At 42.6% G+C, this 17,293-nt stretch overlaps 1 protein-coding gene across 1 annotated transcript; it reads right to left on the minus strand.

The window, feature by feature from the left end:
• Positions 1–1,706: 1,706 nt before the first annotated feature.
• Positions 1,707–14,540, minus strand: SNRPA1 (small nuclear ribonucleoprotein polypeptide A'). The gene is made up of 9 exons (XM_042941189.1): positions 14,384–14,540; positions 12,330–12,477; positions 11,291–11,369; positions 6,268–6,314; positions 5,879–5,981; positions 5,151–5,230; positions 4,664–4,739; positions 3,993–4,086; positions 1,707–2,137 (listed from the first exon to the last, which is right to left on the minus strand). The coding sequence occupies exons 1-9, from the start codon at positions 14,463–14,465 to the stop codon at positions 2,079–2,081; spliced, it is 768 nt and encodes a 255-aa protein (XP_042797123.1). The 5' UTR covers positions 14,466–14,540; the 3' UTR covers positions 1,707–2,078.
• Positions 14,541–17,293: the final 2,753 nt, after the last annotated feature.

Raw genomic sequence — 17,293 nt, forward strand, 5'->3', positions numbered from 1 at the left:
GTTTTTGCCAAATCCTCACTTGCAACAATAGCATAGATAACATAACAAGGTCTCCTTTTGTTTTTTGCTTAGCAGCCCTCCAGTCATTACCCGGGAGTCATTAATCTGTTTGGTGCCAGAGTAATCCTGTTGAGTTCAGATCCACTTGGCAATGGCACCAAAGTCTGGGTATTATTGCTAAGTACTGCCCGCAGTCAAAGCCAGGACCCAAAGTAGGCTATGTAGAGGTAGGGCACGTGGTGGGAGAAAAGTGAACTGCAACCAATTTATTACCGAGGTTAGTGACCAGAGGCTCCTTCAGAGGCTCCTTAGTAGGTGGCTTATAAATGATGGGAGCAGGGAGCCTCCTGGCAATAGCTTCCCTGGATGTTAAGTATGGAGAAGAAAACTGGACTCATTTTAGTTGTCTCATTAGAAGCACAAGTGTCAAGTAAATGTGCATTAACAGAAAGGCTCTGCAGAAGTAGAAAAGGCAGCCTCACTGGCATATGTCATGAAAGATGTTGCAGGAAGATCTTAAGACCCCCACCCCCTCTAAGTCCTGTTCCGATCCTGTGGACATTTAGCAATGTTCTAATCCCAAAGGACACCTTGGTGAGGGGAACAGGAGAGCATGAATTGCAGTCACCTTCCTCTCAAATTAAATGAACAACTTTTAGTTTATAAATCCACCTATTGTATATTTGGGTTATTTCCTTGGTGCCTGAATGCCCCAGGAACTCATTAAAAAACATGAATCTCCAAATCTGTCAAGGTGAGGATAAAACCAGAACAGAGGAACCCCCTATGGTGTGGGCCACCAGTACATGATTAGAGGGGACTGCTCTGGAAGGGGCTGAAAGGGGTCAGGTAGAAGTTAAGGAAGTGGTGAGAGGGAGGCTGGAAATCCTGTGTGGAGTGTTGTCCTCTGAAGGCCAGCACCTGGGAACCTACTTAAAGCACAGCCTCCCACCCCACCAGATCTCGCATTTTAACAAGATGTCCGGGAAGTTCAGCGCACCGGAGTGGGAAAGCACCAGTTTAGGGCCACACTGAGGAAAACTAAAGACCAGATTCTCCTGATAGCCAAGTTCCACCTCCTTTCTGACCGCTCTACCCTACTCTTTTCTAGCAGTTGCTACTGCACTGAGGTTTAGCCCCACTGCTACCCACGGTTCCATGTTCCCAGCTAGACTGTCAGTTCCTTGAAGGTTGCGTTCCTTCAATGTCTCATGCACCTTGTACACACTTTACAAGTACAGCAAACCAGCAACGAGGAATCACCCACAACTGTTCAGAGGCCTACTTAGAGTGAGTGTTTCTCACATTTAGAAAATCTCCCAAGGAGCTTAAAAAAAACCCGACCCAAAGCCAACCAAACACGAGCAGATGAAAAGATGGATGGTGAGGTGCTCAACTCCATCATGTTTTTTAGACTGGCCTAACTGGCCAGAGCTGGGTGGGATACATGTACTGCAGCATCCAGAGGTGCGAGGAAACTGCCCTAGCCTGCTCACTGGGCTGGGACACCCCCCACCCCCCACCCACAACCATGTCTTGAATGCTCGAATGTGCTGTTCACATTCCAACAAGCAGAAGTTGCAATTCCCCTGTAATTTTTCAAATCAGTAATTAAAGCCTGGCTGTCTTTAATGAAGCTGTTCTTTGCGTGGAAAAAAAATGCACCAGAGATCGCAGAGTCTTACTGAAACCACTGGCAGCACACAGATAATCTTCAGTTTTATTAACAATTTAAAAATCTAAATATTTAAAGAGGCCTGGGAAGCCTACCTAGAAACAATGCCCTCTGGCATTTCCAACTGAAACATGTCTAGATACCTCACTGCACACCCCGCCCCGATGACAGACAACTTGGTAGCACAGCGAATGTCTTTGTATTTTTACTATTTGTAGAAAACCGGCATTTAGATTTCAAAATGTATGATGTTACAAAATTACCAGCAGCAGTCTTAAGCATTTCAACAACGCTTATGAACTCCACTTTGCTGACACAAACAAGGCTATTACTCCAAGTTCAAAAAGCAGGACTTGTCCCAGTGGGCATGTTATACGTCCTGCAGATACTCAGGCCATCTTGCTCAGGACCCATTTGTGACCGTGTCTTCTTCCATCTCCTCTTCACCATCATCAGTGGGGCCTAAAGAAAAACACAAAGCCACATGTCATACTGATTTTACAGCATGTTTGCTCAGTACACGAGTGGCCGGTCTGTGAAGCTATTGCACACTACTCCCTGGACTAGCTACAAATCCCAGCAGCCCCTGCCCTCAAGGAGCTTACAGTCCAGAGACTATCTTTGGCAGCTACGGGAAGGGATGGTCAATTCCTAGGGGAAAGGATCACAAAGGTGTTTTACAAAAAGTCAAACTCATTGCCTGACATTCTAACCTTCTTTGGTTGAGCTGTTCATTCATTTTTTTGTGAAGGTAAAAAGCTTATATGTTGTGTTTTATTCTTACAACTACCACAGGGAAAGAAAATGGGAATATTCAAAAAACATTTGAGGGGCACCTGGGTGGCTCAGTTGGTTAAATGTCCGACTTTGGCCACGTCATGACCTCATGGTTCATGAGTTCGAGCCCCTTGTTGGGCTCTGTGCTGACAGCTCGGAGCCTAGAGCCTGCTTTGGATTCTGTGTCTTCCTCGTCTTCCTCTCTCTCTCTAGCCCCACCCCCCAAAAAAATAAACATTAAAAACAAACATTTGAATGTGTACCCATGCCAAGTAGGACTACTCAATGACTTTATTGTCTCTAAATGAGGGAAAATACGGCAAAAACCAAGTCTGTTTACTCATTAATTTATGAGATATTTTGGTCACTGTATTCTGAAAAAGGAAACGTTTTAACTATCAGTGTTTGGGAAGATTACTCTTGGTTAAGCCTATTGTTTTTACAGTAGACTCAACATCACATTTCTAGATGCAAAACTACCAAGATAAGAATGTCAGTCCAGTTTTAGCATACTCAGAAGCCTAGGCCCACTGCAATCTATGGAGTGCCCTGAACAATTTCTACCTTCCTCTCCCCAGTAATCTTTCAGATTGCTCTGAAAATCCCAAGAGATCCTACGGCTCAAAGAAAACGTTTTGAGGGGAAACAGATTAATTCAGTAAGTCTGTCATATTACAGTCACAATAAGCAATTGTGATATTGCCTCTTCCCCTGTCAGTACTGAGCCTTGGAGGCCTTTAATACCCTTCTAATGCTGAGGACAAAGACCTCATCCATCACAGTCTGCAGCGCCTTGCGTGGCCCAGACATGCTTTCTGTTTGCTCACCCTTCTCCCTGTGCCTTGAACTCCACTGCCATTGGCCTCTTTCAGTTCTAGTGTGCAAGGCTCCTTTTCACCACAGGTGCTTTGCCTGCACAGTCCCTCACTCACCGCTTTGCCCCTAGAATGTCACTCTGGCCTTTGTTTAGTTCAGTAATTCTCAGACACGTTAGTTTTGGGACCGAAAGAGCTTTTGTTTACGTACATTTATCGATACTATATTAGAATAACCGATACTGTATTAGAAATTAAAGCTGAGTATTTTAAAAAAGTAGTAACTCGTTAAAAAAAGTGTATCCGTTGGGGCACCTGGGTGGCTCAGTCGGTTAAGCATCCGACTTCAGCTCAGGTCATGACCTCACAGTCTGTGAGTTCGAGCCCTGCGTCGGGCTCTGTGCTGACAGCTCAGAGCCTGGAACGTGCTTCAGATTCTGTGTCTCCCTCTCTCTCTGTCCCTTACCCCCTCACCCTCCCTCCCTCTCAGTAATAAACATTAAAAAAAAAAAAAAAAAAAAAAGACCCCTCAGAGTCCTATGCCATAACATTTTATATCAAATAACTTATCTTCCAAGAGCATATGAAAAAAGGGATTTTGTGTGCATTAGATGGTAATGAGGCACTATTCTAACATCCTTGGGTCATAGCACCTTAACTGTTTAGGAATCCACCTCAAGTATAAGATCAATCTGGAAGTACACAGACAGACCACATGTCCTGACCTGATCTGCGTTCCCTGCCAGGTATCTGACCAGACTGCAGCAAGCCCTTCAGCCGCTCTACTTCAGCCAGAGTTGACGCATTTGCTATAGCATTCTGGAGGACAGAAAACAACAGAGAAGGACAATTAATTGCATCTAAGTATCAATCACCCAGAAAACCTTACAGAAGTCCACAGCAACTTTTTGAGGTGGAATATTCAACAGCTCTACTGGGAGAATTTTATTGTCACAATGAGCAAATGGTTACTGCACATGTCCTAAAATTTTAGCTAATTAAAGCACCTATGTGGAATTATGTTACTGGATAATTTAGGAAGCAGTATTAGGAAACTAGGATTTCCCACTGATCATCAAGCAGATCTTTCAGACAGCAAATCTTTGAAAGTAAAAATTAAGGCAAACAACCGAGACAGCATACTTCAGTGACTGACCGTTCAAATACCCTGGGAAAATGGAAAAGAACTAGAGCTGTCTCTGTGCTGACTGGCTCATAGAAGCGATTCACATCAAAGGTGGTTGAATAATCACTTTAAGCTAGTTCCCACCTAACACAGAAATGGAGCAGGAATCTAAGTGTGGGGGGTGGAGGGTGGAAACTGCAATGTTTAGAACTTGGTCTATTACATATTTTGTGTCCTAAACCCACGGCAACTCTTCTAACACATTTTTACCTTGATGGCTTCTACATCCCCTGGAGACGGCCCACCTTTCTTTTTGTCAGTCGGCAAACCGGCACCTGGGTTGAAACTTGGGAGGGGAGGGAAGAACATAACTGTTAAATCCAGACCAATGGAAATTGCTTCTCTTTTACTTTCAAAAAGGCTTTTGAAAGTAATTCAACCAGTGTAGTATCTTATCTTTGTTAACAAACTGATACAAGAAACTCTCTCCTTCAGAAACACCACCCAGTTCATCTTCCTCTAGAGAAAGCAGGATATATACAGTGTTGCATTAAGACTGAACACCGGAAGTATTAGCTAACCTGGTAGAAATCTCATGTGATGTGTGGACCATTGAAGGTCATGGGCTATCATCACACAAATTCAATACTGTATTAGTCAGTCACAGGTGTTTTGTTTAGTTCTGTAGGAGGCAAAAAGCCAGACAGATAGTGTTTCTGAAGGTGAAGTGGAGTGAAGTTGGATATCCGTATCTTACGTTTTGCTTCTCCTGGCAATATCCTTTGCAAGTTGTGCACCCCGTTTGCCCTTGAACATTTTCTCTGCTTCCTGACGCTCCTACAGCAACACCACACACAGAGTTAATGGAAATAGGAATACCACATGCATTTAGATGCATTCCTCAGAAAACACGGAAGAAAACTCTTCTGAAATACTCTGGGCTGGTAAAAATACCAAAAAGTCAATTTCAAATTAAAAGGAGACACAATGGCCTTGCTTTGTCTGGTGAAGTTCCCTGAAGAAAGTTCCCCCTCCTAGTTTCAGGGAGGGGCTCTGGAGGAAGTAGGAAGGTTTAAAAAGGAAAGAAAAAAAAACCAAAAAACAAAAACAGAAACAAAAAACAAGGGAAAACCCACTCCCTGTAAAGGGAAAATCATTCTAACAATTAAAGCTGCTGAAAAATGGATTCTATTAAGCTCCCCAAGGGGGAACATATCTTAAGCACAGTCTTGCTGACAGTGCTCACCGCAGCTGATACTGTGCTACGACCTCTGAATGACCAACACTACTGCACAAGACAGCTTTAACTCAAAGTCCTACTGTAAACTCTGCTACGAAAAAAAAATCTGACTTAACATTTTGTTTCCCACATTTTTATGACAAACCAATAGTAAAACACATTTGGCAATTAAAAAAAAATCAACAGCAAAAGTATAAAATAAAACATGAACGTATAATGACTTACAACCAACAGAAAATACTTACTTTCAGTTTCACCTTCTGGAAATCCAGTACTCTGACTTGTGGAACTTTATAAATTACATACAGTCTGTAATGCTTCTTATTTGTTACAGGATTTCTTAGGATACTGCAAGAAAAGGAATAGCAATGCCAGTCTTGTTCACAGCGTAGCATTTCAAGAGGTCCATTTTAATAAAACCAAATGAGTCCATAAACTAAGGAAAAGTTGACCTTTTTTTTCACAGTTCAATGTTATTCAGTTAACATTAGGGAAGTTTTAATAGAGCACTGGACTTATTTTCAGTATTTGTTTTTAAAAGGTGCTTCTTACTAACTGATTACTTTAAGATCATGGCTGATAATGGTGTCATTGTAAAGGACTTCCCTGTCACCACCACAGATCATTTCCATACCTTAGGTAAGTCAGTGATTTGAGAGATGCCAAAGGGTCCAGATCACCCTGTAAAATAAATGGCCATAGATAAGAACATGAATACCAAAGGCTTTTTTTTTTTTTTTGAGAGAGAGAGCACGCACATGAGCAGGGGAGAGTGGCGGGTGGGGGGGGGGGAGAGGGGGAGGGAAGGTGGGGGAGAAAGGGGGAGGGAAAGGGAGGGAGGGAGAAGGAGGAAGAGAGAGAAAAAGAGAGAGAGAGGGAGGGAGGGAGAGAAAGAGAGGGAGGGAAGAAGGGAGGGGGAGAGAGAGGGGGAGGGGGAGAGAGGGAGAGAATATGGATCCCAAGCAGGCTCCATGCTCAGCTCAATCCTGTGACCCTAGCATCATGACCTGAACCAAAATCAAGAATCAGACACTCAACTGACTAAGCCCCAGGTGTTCCCCCCCAACCCCCCTGCCATAGGCTACTGTGATACTCTGAAATGGCAGATGTCTTTGGAGCAAGGACTCTTTTATTTTTTCACTGCTAGCATCTAGCACAATATTAGCGCACCACAGATGCTTAATAAAAATTCTGACAAACTGGTGAGTAAATTTGAGCTTCTTAAACTGAAAATTTTAGCCACATCCATAAAAACTTGTGTCTCAATAGCAGAATAGACCCCCACCCCCCGCAAAAAATTGATTTCTTGTAGCAACCTCAAAAGGGCTAGAATTTAAAGCAATGATTTAGAAAAGAAAGAAATGTCCAAGCTGATGTAACTTTGGAACAAGTCATTCACACAGGTTATCTCCAGCTGGATTTTGGTGGAAGGTGGTTTTTCCCACTAGTAACTGTACATGCCTGGTGTTGACACAGACATCTCATGGTTGAGAGGAGGCACCTTTATTTTTTAAATGTTTGTTTATTTGAGAGAGAGGGGGAGAGAGAGCAGGGGAGGGGCACGGAGAGGGAGAGAACTGGGGCTCGATCTCACAAACCATGAGATCATGACCTGAGCTGAGAGCAAGAGTTGGACACTTAACCGACTGGGCCACCCAGGCGCCCCATGGGGAGACACCTTTACTCAAGGCTCCCTCAAATCGCTTCAGATAATTATTCAAGGACAAGGAGTTTGGTTAAAAAACAAAAACAAAAAAAGGACCCAATTATGGGAAAAAGGCACTTTTTTGGTATTTAATCTTCCCAAATCATCTCATAAAACAGGACAGCAAAACCAAAGTTGTAGTTAACCACTACAACTAAACCAGATGAAAAGGCATTCTGGCAAGAACTCTAAATCAGGAATGGGCAGAGACTGACTACTGGGAGAGCTGCAAGGCTTATAGGGGGGCAACATCTGTGCAGGATGAAGCAGAGGGAAGGCAGAGGCATCCAACAAGCCCGAGTACTCCAAAACGACCGACAGTTTAGTCGGTCTGAAAACAGCAGCCAACAGATACATACATCCCAATAATGAGTCCAGTTAAGTCTGTGATGAGGCCTGATGGGACCAGGCAATTTGGGCCCTCGATCTTAATACTAACCAGAAATGGTATCCCTTCCAGGACAAAGGCCTACAAAGGGGAGAAACTGCTAGGATCAGACTGAAATTGAGTGGGACGGGGGCAAGAGGGACAATGAGAAAAAAGTAGACACAAAAAAGCAAGAGGGGAACAAAGCCAGGAGTTCAGAAAATAATCTGCCATTTAAAAAACACTTCACAAACACTGGAAGAGGGAGCTCTAAGCTTGCTACTGGCATGTCACCACTAAAATATACAGGATGATCTAAAAAGGAACAAAAGCAGGCAAACATGGCATGATCCCACTTAGATGTGGAATTTAAAAAAAAAAAAAAAAAGAACCCCTCTCAGCAACAGACAGTTGAATGGTAGTTACCAGAGGCTGAAGTGGAGGGGGGGGTGGGGTGGGGATGAGCTATTTGATCAAAGAGTACAAACTTTCAGTTGTAAGATGACTAAGTCTGGACACCTAATGTACAACAGGGTGATTATAGTTAATAATAATGTACTACTGTATACTTGAAATTTGCTGAGAGGGGCACCTGGGTGGCTCAGTCAGTTAAGTGTGTGACTTAGGTTCAGGTGATGATCTCAAGGTCTACGGGTTCGAGCCCCACATCGGGCTGTGTGCTGACAGCTCAGAGCCTGGACCTGCTTCAGATTCTGTCTCCCTCTCTTTCTGCCTCTCCCCACCCACCTTGTGCTCTCTCTTTCACTCACTCTCTCTCTCAATAATTTAAGAAAAAAAAAAATTCTTTTTTTTGCTGAGAATAGATCTCAAGTATTCTCAACACACAAACAACAAGTAAATATGTGAGGTAATGGATATGTTAGATAACGGTAATCACAATGTATACATTTCTCAAAAATCACAATGCACACCTTAAATACATACAACTTTTATCTCTCAGTCACACCTCAATGAAGCTAAAAAAAAACCCAAAAAGGAACAAAGAATGGCAACTTTCGTTACACTCACACAGACTACATAAAACATAATGATGATGTCTTAGTGGGTTTTTTGAAGACAGAATAACTAAATAACATGTTGAAGGGTTTGAAATGTTTAACATCATTGTACTGTTTAAGAAGCTAAGGGTACTGAAACTTAATGAATGTGTATTTTTTTATTTGTAATATTTAAAAAAATTTTTTTAATGTTTATTTAATGTTTTTTAAATGTTTTGAGGGAGAGTGCGCACACATGCACGTGAGAGCAGGGTGGGGGCAGAGAGAGACACAGAATCTGCAGCAGGCTCCAGGCTCTGTGGTGTCAGCACACAGCCCAACATGGGGCTCAAACTTGAGGGGCTCAAACTCATGAACTGTGAGATCACGTCGTGAGCTGAAGCCAGACACTTAACTGAAGGAGCTACCCAGGAGCCCCAATGAATGTGTATTTTTAATTCCCACATTGCTAAGATAGGAATAAGTAGGGGCACCTGGGTGGCTCGATCGGTTAAGCGTCCCACTCTGGATTTTGCCTCAGATCATGATCTCAGGGTCATGAGATCGAGCCACACTGAGCATAAAGCCTGCTTATCTCTCTCTCCCTCTGCCTCCCTCCCCTGATCTCACTCTGTCTCTCTCTCTCTTAAAAAAAAACAAAAAAAACCAAAAAAAAACCCCACCAGGAATAAGTAATTCCTACACTATTAGTAGGCAAAGAATGACAGAAAGAGAATGAATACAATGAAGGAGAAAGAAAAAAAAAAAGAAAAAAAAAAAAGAAATGCAGAATGGGCTGTCAAATAGTAACCTCCAGAAAAGAGAGAAGACAAACTCCAATACACCAGTAATTACATTATGTAAATAGACCAAATACTTCATTTAAAATACAGACTTCACATTGGATTAAAAAAAAAATCCTACCACATATGCTGTTTTTAAGATATAAACCTAAAATACAAGGCACAGAAAAGTTCAAAGTAGATTCTGCATGGACAAAAATTTATCCTACAAACACTAAATAAAACAAAGCTTGTTTTGGCGTAATATAGCAGATAAAACAGACAAGGTAAAACAGCACTAATAGAGATAAAGAGGGGCACGACAGAATAATAAAAAGATTAGTTCACCTGGATGGTATTAACAATTTAAAATTTGGGGGCGCCTGGGTGGCTCAGTTGGTTAAGTGTCCAACTTCGGCTCAGGTCATGATCTCACGGTTCGTGAGTTCAAGCCCCGCATCGGGCTCTGTGCTGACAGCTCAGAGCCTGGAGCCTGCTTCAGATTCTGTGTCTCCCTCTCTCTCTCTGCCCCTCCCCCACTTGTACTCTGTCTCTCTCTCTCAAAAATAAATAAATGTAAAAAAAAAAAAAACCCTTAAATTTGTATGTATCCATGAAGATAACTTCCAAATATGTAATACTAAACTTGACAGAACTCTAGGCAGAATGAGATTTTAACACACCTATACAACACACCTAATACACCAAGCTCAGTAACTGACAGGACAAACTCAGCCTTCATCTTTAGAAACAACTTTAAATATAAGTACAACATACACAAAAATGCAAGCAGCCTCTATTACGCCAAACATTTCCTATGAATGTGCATTTTGGGTTGAATACCTCCTATCTTTCAGAAAAGACACGGTCTCAGATCAGCGCTTTCTTACTGCTGGAGTCAAGTACTCTGAGAATCTGTAGGAAGTTCAGGACTGAGTCCACAAGGAAAGGAACAATCAGGAAAACAGGGAAAGGAGGTAAGATCATACAAGCACAAAATCAAGTTATATGATATGGACTTAAACTTACCCAATGTTTAAGCGAAAAACTCAGGTTATAAAACAATGTATGCCATGAGCTCAATTTTGTTAAATAATCCCATCCAAATAGAGAAAACTCGCCCCTTATCTCACAGGAAAACCAATTCCAAGTGATCACTGACCCAAATATGAAGAGTAAAGTAAGTTTCTAGAATGTAAATGTGCAACAAAAGTCAACATGTTACATATGTAACTAAATGTTTTGTGGCAGCCAGTGAGAAGAGAAAAACAAGTGAAACTAATTTTAGTAGAATATTATTTAACCTATTATCCAAAATATTATCATTTCAGTATCAATATAAAAAACTGATAGTCTACATTTTTTTTTGTACTATGTCTCTGAAATCTGACATGTATTTTAGTTCTAGTACATAGCAATTCAGAGTAGCCAGGTGTGGCTAATGGCTACCATACTGGACCCTACAATTCTAGAAAACAATTTAGGTGAGTTTTTCTGGGACTCTAGGGTAGGGGAAGCTTGACAGACCATCAAACGCACTAGCAACAACAACAAAAGACAGATAAACTGGACTACACTTAAATTAGGGACCTCTCTATGAAGACACCCTACGAAGGTCCAAAGGTGAGCTACAGAGTGGAAAAGGGTATTTGCAACATACATAACTGAAAGAGGCCCACCCAGATCCTGAATTAAGAAAAAGACAAAAGATGATGAGATAATTTTCTGGGTTTTCCAAATTTTCTTTAAGAGGTGTGCAGCACCTTTAATTCCTCCCCCAAATACATTTCCCCTGTTCAACTTACCAGTTCCACGAGACTGTTGTTGGTGAGAATGAGCTCTGTCAGGCAGGGTAGAGCCTGATCAAGTCCCTCACCTATACGGCTAAAATGAAAACAAAGACTTCGTAAGAGTGAAAGAAAGCTAACAATTTTATCAAAGTCCCTGCTCAGAAGATTTCAGACTCCAAAGATGGAAGAACTTTAGAGATCTTTCTTCCAACACCTTATCTGACAGAGGGAAAATGAGGCACAAAGAGGACACCTTGTCACAGGATTAGTGGTGGAAGTGGAATGATTCTAGAACCCATGTGTCCTGAAGGGGTGCCTGGGGCTCTTTCCATTGCCACACTGTCCAGGGAAAGCTAAGTGAAGAAGAAACTGCTCAGCTTACTTCATGACTTTTGTGCAGGTAGCACAGAAATACAAACAACTTGGCATTCATAGCTCAGGTACATGGCGAACAGCTACACCATAAGGGAATGGTTAACTCATAAGAAATATGCCTATTGTAAAAAAGCAAGTCACTAGTACTTCCTAGTACTTCTTAAAGACATTGTCTATAGACCTTCAATAACTTTTCTGATGAAATTTACTCACAGATGATGAAAGAGGGTAAAAAACAAAACAACCCCTCAATGTCAGTAAGTAGTATTCTACAAATCAGTTGTAAAAAAAAAAAACAAAAACAAAAACAAAACAACAAATGACAGAAGATATGAGATAGAAACAGTCAAAAATATAATTTTGAACTTTATGCATCTTTTAAATATAATCCTCTGATAATTACAATTATTGTTTTAGAAGCCAAAATATGTACAAAACTGCATGTTTGTAACTTAAATATTTATTACCATGAATAGATAAGTATTTCTGAATAGATGCAAATAAAACTAGACCAATGCCAAGTTAATCTCTGGATCTGTATAGGAAAAATGCAGCTTGTTTCTCATTTTTAGAAGAAATACGGAGGCTCAACTGGTATGTGCTACCGCGTCTTCAGGGAACACTGCAACATTGTACTCTAGCAGAAAAAAAAAATTACTTTCCACCAGCAGACACTTACCATATTCTATTGTTGTTCACTAATAACGTTTTCAGTCTTCTCAACAAAGGAAAACCATCCAGTTTCCTGATTTCATTGTCAGAAAAATCAATAGCATCAAACTGGTCTAAGGTAGCACCTAGATTTTCAATGACAGGAATTTTATACCCTACAAAATGGAGGGAAAATACACAAGTATTAATATAATTAAAAGGTACCTGAAAACATTAGCAGTATTTCATGGTACTTTGACTCAAAGCTTCCTTTTATTCAGAAAGTGTTTACCCACCACCTATGCTGTGCCAAACAACTGTTCAAATGTGCAAGGTATTGGCACATAAAATGAGGAACAAGAGGGGCGCCTGGGTGGCTCAGTCAGTTAAGCGTCCGACTTCAGCTCAGGCCATGATCTCACGGCCTGTGAGTTTGAGCCGCGCGTCAGGCTCTGGGCTGATGGCTCAGAGCCTGGAGCCCGCTTCGGATTCTGTGTCTCCCTCTCTCTCTGCCCCTCCCCCATTCATGCTCTGTCTCTCTCTGTCTCAAAAATAAATAAACGTTAAAAAAACAAAAAAACTGAGGAACAAGAGTCGCATGTCCCAGCTGCCGCGAAGCTTACAGTCTAGGAGCGGACATGAAGATAGTGATGACAACAAGGACGAGGGCTATGATAACGAAGATACACCTATTCACAGTAATATTGGTAGCTAACATTTATTTGTAAGGCTATCTACAAGGTGCCTCACACTGTTCTAAATAGTTAAATGGCATGATGACAATTTACACTGTGAGCTGCTTACTGTCAGTGTCCAAGTCTTGTTCATATGTTGTGGACAACAGTTCTTAACCTCTTTTGCATTCCCACAGGCCAGATTCATCGAACTTAGCAGGACACCCTAGAGATACCATGACAGTTCTACCTCCCCCCAGCTCCAATCAGGAGTTGAAGGTCAATGGTTTATGCACAATGGTAAATCACCCTGTGAACAGTTCACTCAAATACTGATTTGTCTAAAACGGACATGACTATTGTGCTAGGTGCTGGCAGAAGAAACGAATCCAAGCCAAGGTTAAAGTACATAATTCAGAGCTGCTAGCGCTACATCAAAGTGCTGCACCAAAACAAGTATCCTCAACACTCCATGCACTTCAGACTTAGAAGGCAGAGCTCACTCTGAGCCGAGAGAGTGGGAGTGGTCAGTTACTCTTGAATTGAACTTTTCCCTGGGAAACTTAATCTCAACAAAATGAAAGCACCGGGTTTTGTGAGTCAGGAATCCAAGTCGAAAGCAGAGCCTGCAGTAGCGCTGCTCCTCAGATGGTGTTGCCCCTATGGAGCCAAATCTAAGGCGCAAATTGTATTCTATTACATCCGCTAAGAAACTGCTCTTCACATCCTTCCTCAAGTCTTTTCCTTGAAATGCCGAGTAGACAGCTGCACCCCCAATTTTTTAACAAGCCTTACTAAGGTTGAAGTGCTACATGAATCTGGGTAGTTCAGAGCTTCCACCTCTTACACAGGGCACTCGTGGTGCATTCCTCTTGAAAATGTTGTGATAAAGGGGCAGGATCAGACGACTGAAGCTAATAAGAAAGAAAACTTGGGGGAAGCCATCGCTTTTGTTCTCAGACTTCATTTCCTCCCTCGCAAATTACTTATAAGTAACACGTATCCTGTCTATAATCCCACAATAACACTCTAACGTCTTTACTGAGAACCAACCGGTCGCTGAGTCCTAGAACTACAATCATTAACATTCTCCCAGCTCTCAAACAGTTCAGACTGCGAAATACGCCAAGCAAGGCCGACTTGAGGCCCACGGGTGTGGATCAGGAAGCGATCAATCAATCAGCTGGGTGTGTGAGTAGGAGCGACGCCAACAGAAGCCTCAGAAGGGCCTAGGGATGGATGGTCTTCTGGCAGCAAAGGCAGGACTCAGGGCCGGGAGGCGCTGGCGCAGCCGGGCTTGGCGCCCACAATGCGGGCCTCCTGGCCAGGCTCCAGCACTCCGCGCACGCGGCGGGACGCGAACCACCGGGCGGCGTGCTGAGAGGCCCGCTCCCTTCCCCGCACTCACCCCGGAGGTCCAGCTCGCGGTCCCGCACAGCGTTGGTGTACTGCGCCGCCTGCTCGATCAGCTCCGCCGTCAGTTTCACCATCCTGCCGCCTCCCGCTGCCGGTGCCGCGGCCCACCGGCTGCTTCCCGCCGCCTCCGGCCCGCCAGATTTCCCAGCGTCCCCCGCGCCCCGCCTCCAGGCAGCACCAATCGCAGCCGGCCCGTGCGCGCGCAGCTCGACGCCCAGACCCAAGCAATCGAAGGGCCACTCCCGAGATCTCGTTCTTTTTGGAGGTCCTGGCGCCGGTGAAGGTGACTCAGGTTCTGGGTGCTTCCTTAGGGCGTATCTGGAGGAAGGCCCCCGATTCCAGATGTTTATGTCCACAAGTTAAGCAAATGTGAAAGCACCCGAGTGGAACTTTCTCATGCATTGGTGCACCTTCAGGTGGAGGGGACGATGTGTCCTCACTCCACTCAGGAGGCGGGCACCCCTGGGATCCAGTGAGGGGTCCAGGACTTCAGGTTTACATCCTGGTCCGGGGCTTTGGCCCCCGAGGCTACCACGCGAGAACCAGACCCTGGTCACTCGCAGGGCCACTTCACTGGGACCGTCTCACCGCCGCGCAAGCCCGACCGCGGGATCCGCGCACCGTTCAGTGTGCGGTTTGCCCTTTGATCCCCAGACATTTAAATATTCACCAGGAAGCAAGTATACAGAAAAGTGCGCAAACCAGGAGTCTGGAACGAGACGAATAGCCACAGAGTAAGCACACCCGCGTTGCTGCCTCTGGGTCCAGAAGAACACTTCTCTGAAAGCTTCCCTCCCTTCCTTAAGGCAACCACGAATCCAGCACCCTAGATTAGTTTTGCTGGCTTTTGAGATAAATAGAATCATGCAGTATGCTTCCGTTCCTGGTTTCTTTGTCTTTGTATTATGCCTGGAATCCATCCAGGTTACATACAGCAATGGTTTGTTTACTTTCGCTGCTGTATAGAATTCCGTTGTTTATTTTATACCATAACTTAGCCATTCTGCTATTGGTGGACACTAGGGTTGTTTCTTTTGGGAGCTATTCAGAATAATGCTGTTATGTATTTTCTTGTACATGGATCCAATGCTCACGTGCCTGAGTTTCTCAGGAGTAGAACTTCTGGGACATAGAGTATGATATCATCAATAGGTAATGCCTGTTTCAGCCAAGAGGCTGAAATAATACACATAACTCTCTAGCGGTGTGTAAGGGTTTCCATAGCTTCAAACCTCAGTCTCATTGTCATCGTCAATAGTTTTAATTGTGGGGCTTCTGGTGGGTGGGTAGTGGTATTGCCCTGTTGTTTTGATTAGCTTTTCTCTAATAACTAATGAAGTTGAGGACCTTTTCATGTATATTGTCTATTCGGATATCTTTTGTGAAGTGACCAATTTTTTTTTCCTAGTGGATTGTCGCCTTTTTCCTACTGACTTACAGGATTTCTTTATATGCTCTGCATATGAGCACACTCTGTGGCTTGCCTTTGCACTTTGTTGTTGTTGTTGTTGTTGTTGTTGTTGTTGTTGTTATTGTTAAAACTGCTTAAATACAAAAGAACTCACAGATACCAGAAATACTATCCTTGTACATGTCACTATGCTGCAAAATACAAATTGTAGTCCATTTTGGTCTGTTTAGGGTAACATCCTATTCCCCAAATCACCAAATCATAATCAGGGCTGCAATTCAGATCAAAAGACTACAAAAATGGCCTCCTCACCCATTTTGCAATGGGAACAAGCTTTCAAATGGTCCATTTTAAGAGGAGTCATCAGAGGAAAAACTTCTTAGCTCAGGAAGCCCTATCCATTGACTACCTTTTGTCCTTTTTCTTGTAGGGGGAAAGTTACACTGTGGTCAGGTGGGTCTAGGACAGGAAGTTTTTCTGCGTACTGGCCTTTCCACTCTTAATGGTGTTGTTTGATGACTAGAAGTTTCTAATTTTTATGTAATTCAATTCATCTTTTCTTTTCTGGTTAGAGGGCTGTGTGTCTGTGCATGTACCCTCAAATATTTTTCTTTGTTGTCTACTAGAGGCTTCATTGTTTTACCTTTCACATGTAGCTCTACAGTCCCCCTGGAATTGATTCTTTTTGAGCTTTTTGAACAGAATGCAAACCAAACACACCCAAGTAACTGGTATCCTGATCAAGAACAGGACTTTGCCACATTCTAGAACCTCCCTTCTTGTCCTTTCAGTCACACACTTGCCCCAATGGTAACCACATCTTACACAGATTGGTTTTGCTTAATTTTGTATTTATGCAAATGAAATTGTACCTTATGTATATCTTGCTTAACATTATATTTGTGTGTAGATGTAGTTAATTTATAATCATTGTTACATAGCATTTCATTGTGTGAATATAATTTATCCATTCTGCTGTTTATGAACTTTTGGGTGATTTCCAGTTTGAGCTATTATAAGTACTGCACCTATTAATATTATAATACATATCTTTAACTGAACACATATACTAATATATACATGGAAATGGAATTGCTGGGTCATAGGGTTAACTTACATTCAGCTTAAGTAGGTTCTACTAGTTTTCCAAAGTGGTTGTACCAGTTTACATTCCTTATTGGTATTGTCAGTCTTTTTATTTTTATAATTTATTTTAATGTTTGTTTATTTTTATACTTTTTTAATGTTTATTTTATTTATTTTTGAGAGAGAGAGAGAGAGAGAGTGCATGTGAGCGGGGGAGGGGCAGAGAGAGAGGGAGACACAGAATCAGAAGCATGCTCCAGGCTCTGAGCTGTCAGCATAAAGCCCCACCGGGCTCAAACTCATGAACCATGAGATCATGACCTGGTCTGGAGTTGGATACTTAACCGGGTATTGTCTGTCTTTTTAATTTTAGACATTCTAGTGGGCTAATAGTGGTATTGCAAT

The sequence above is a fragment of the Panthera leo genome, chromosome B3, assembly GCF_018350215.1.
Source record: "Panthera leo isolate Ple1 chromosome B3, P.leo_Ple1_pat1.1, whole genome shotgun sequence".
In the NCBI taxonomy this organism is placed as follows: domain Eukaryota; kingdom Metazoa; phylum Chordata; class Mammalia; order Carnivora; family Felidae; genus Panthera; species Panthera leo.

Excerpts from the sequence above, each read along its gene's own strand:
- SNRPA1 (XM_042941189.1), bottom strand. The coding sequence starts at position 14,465 with ATGGTGAAACTGACGGCGGAGCTGATCGAGCAGGCGGCGCAGTACACC. Across the intron at positions 5,231-5,878 it reads TCCAGAAGGTGAAACTGAAA|GAGCGTCAGGAAGCAGAGAA; the intron begins GTAAGTATTTTC and ends GTGTTGCTGTAG. Across the intron at positions 4,087-4,663 it reads GGGATGTAGAAGCCATCAAG|AATGCTATAGCAAATGCGTC; the intron begins GTAAAAATGTGT and ends TCTGTCCTCCAG.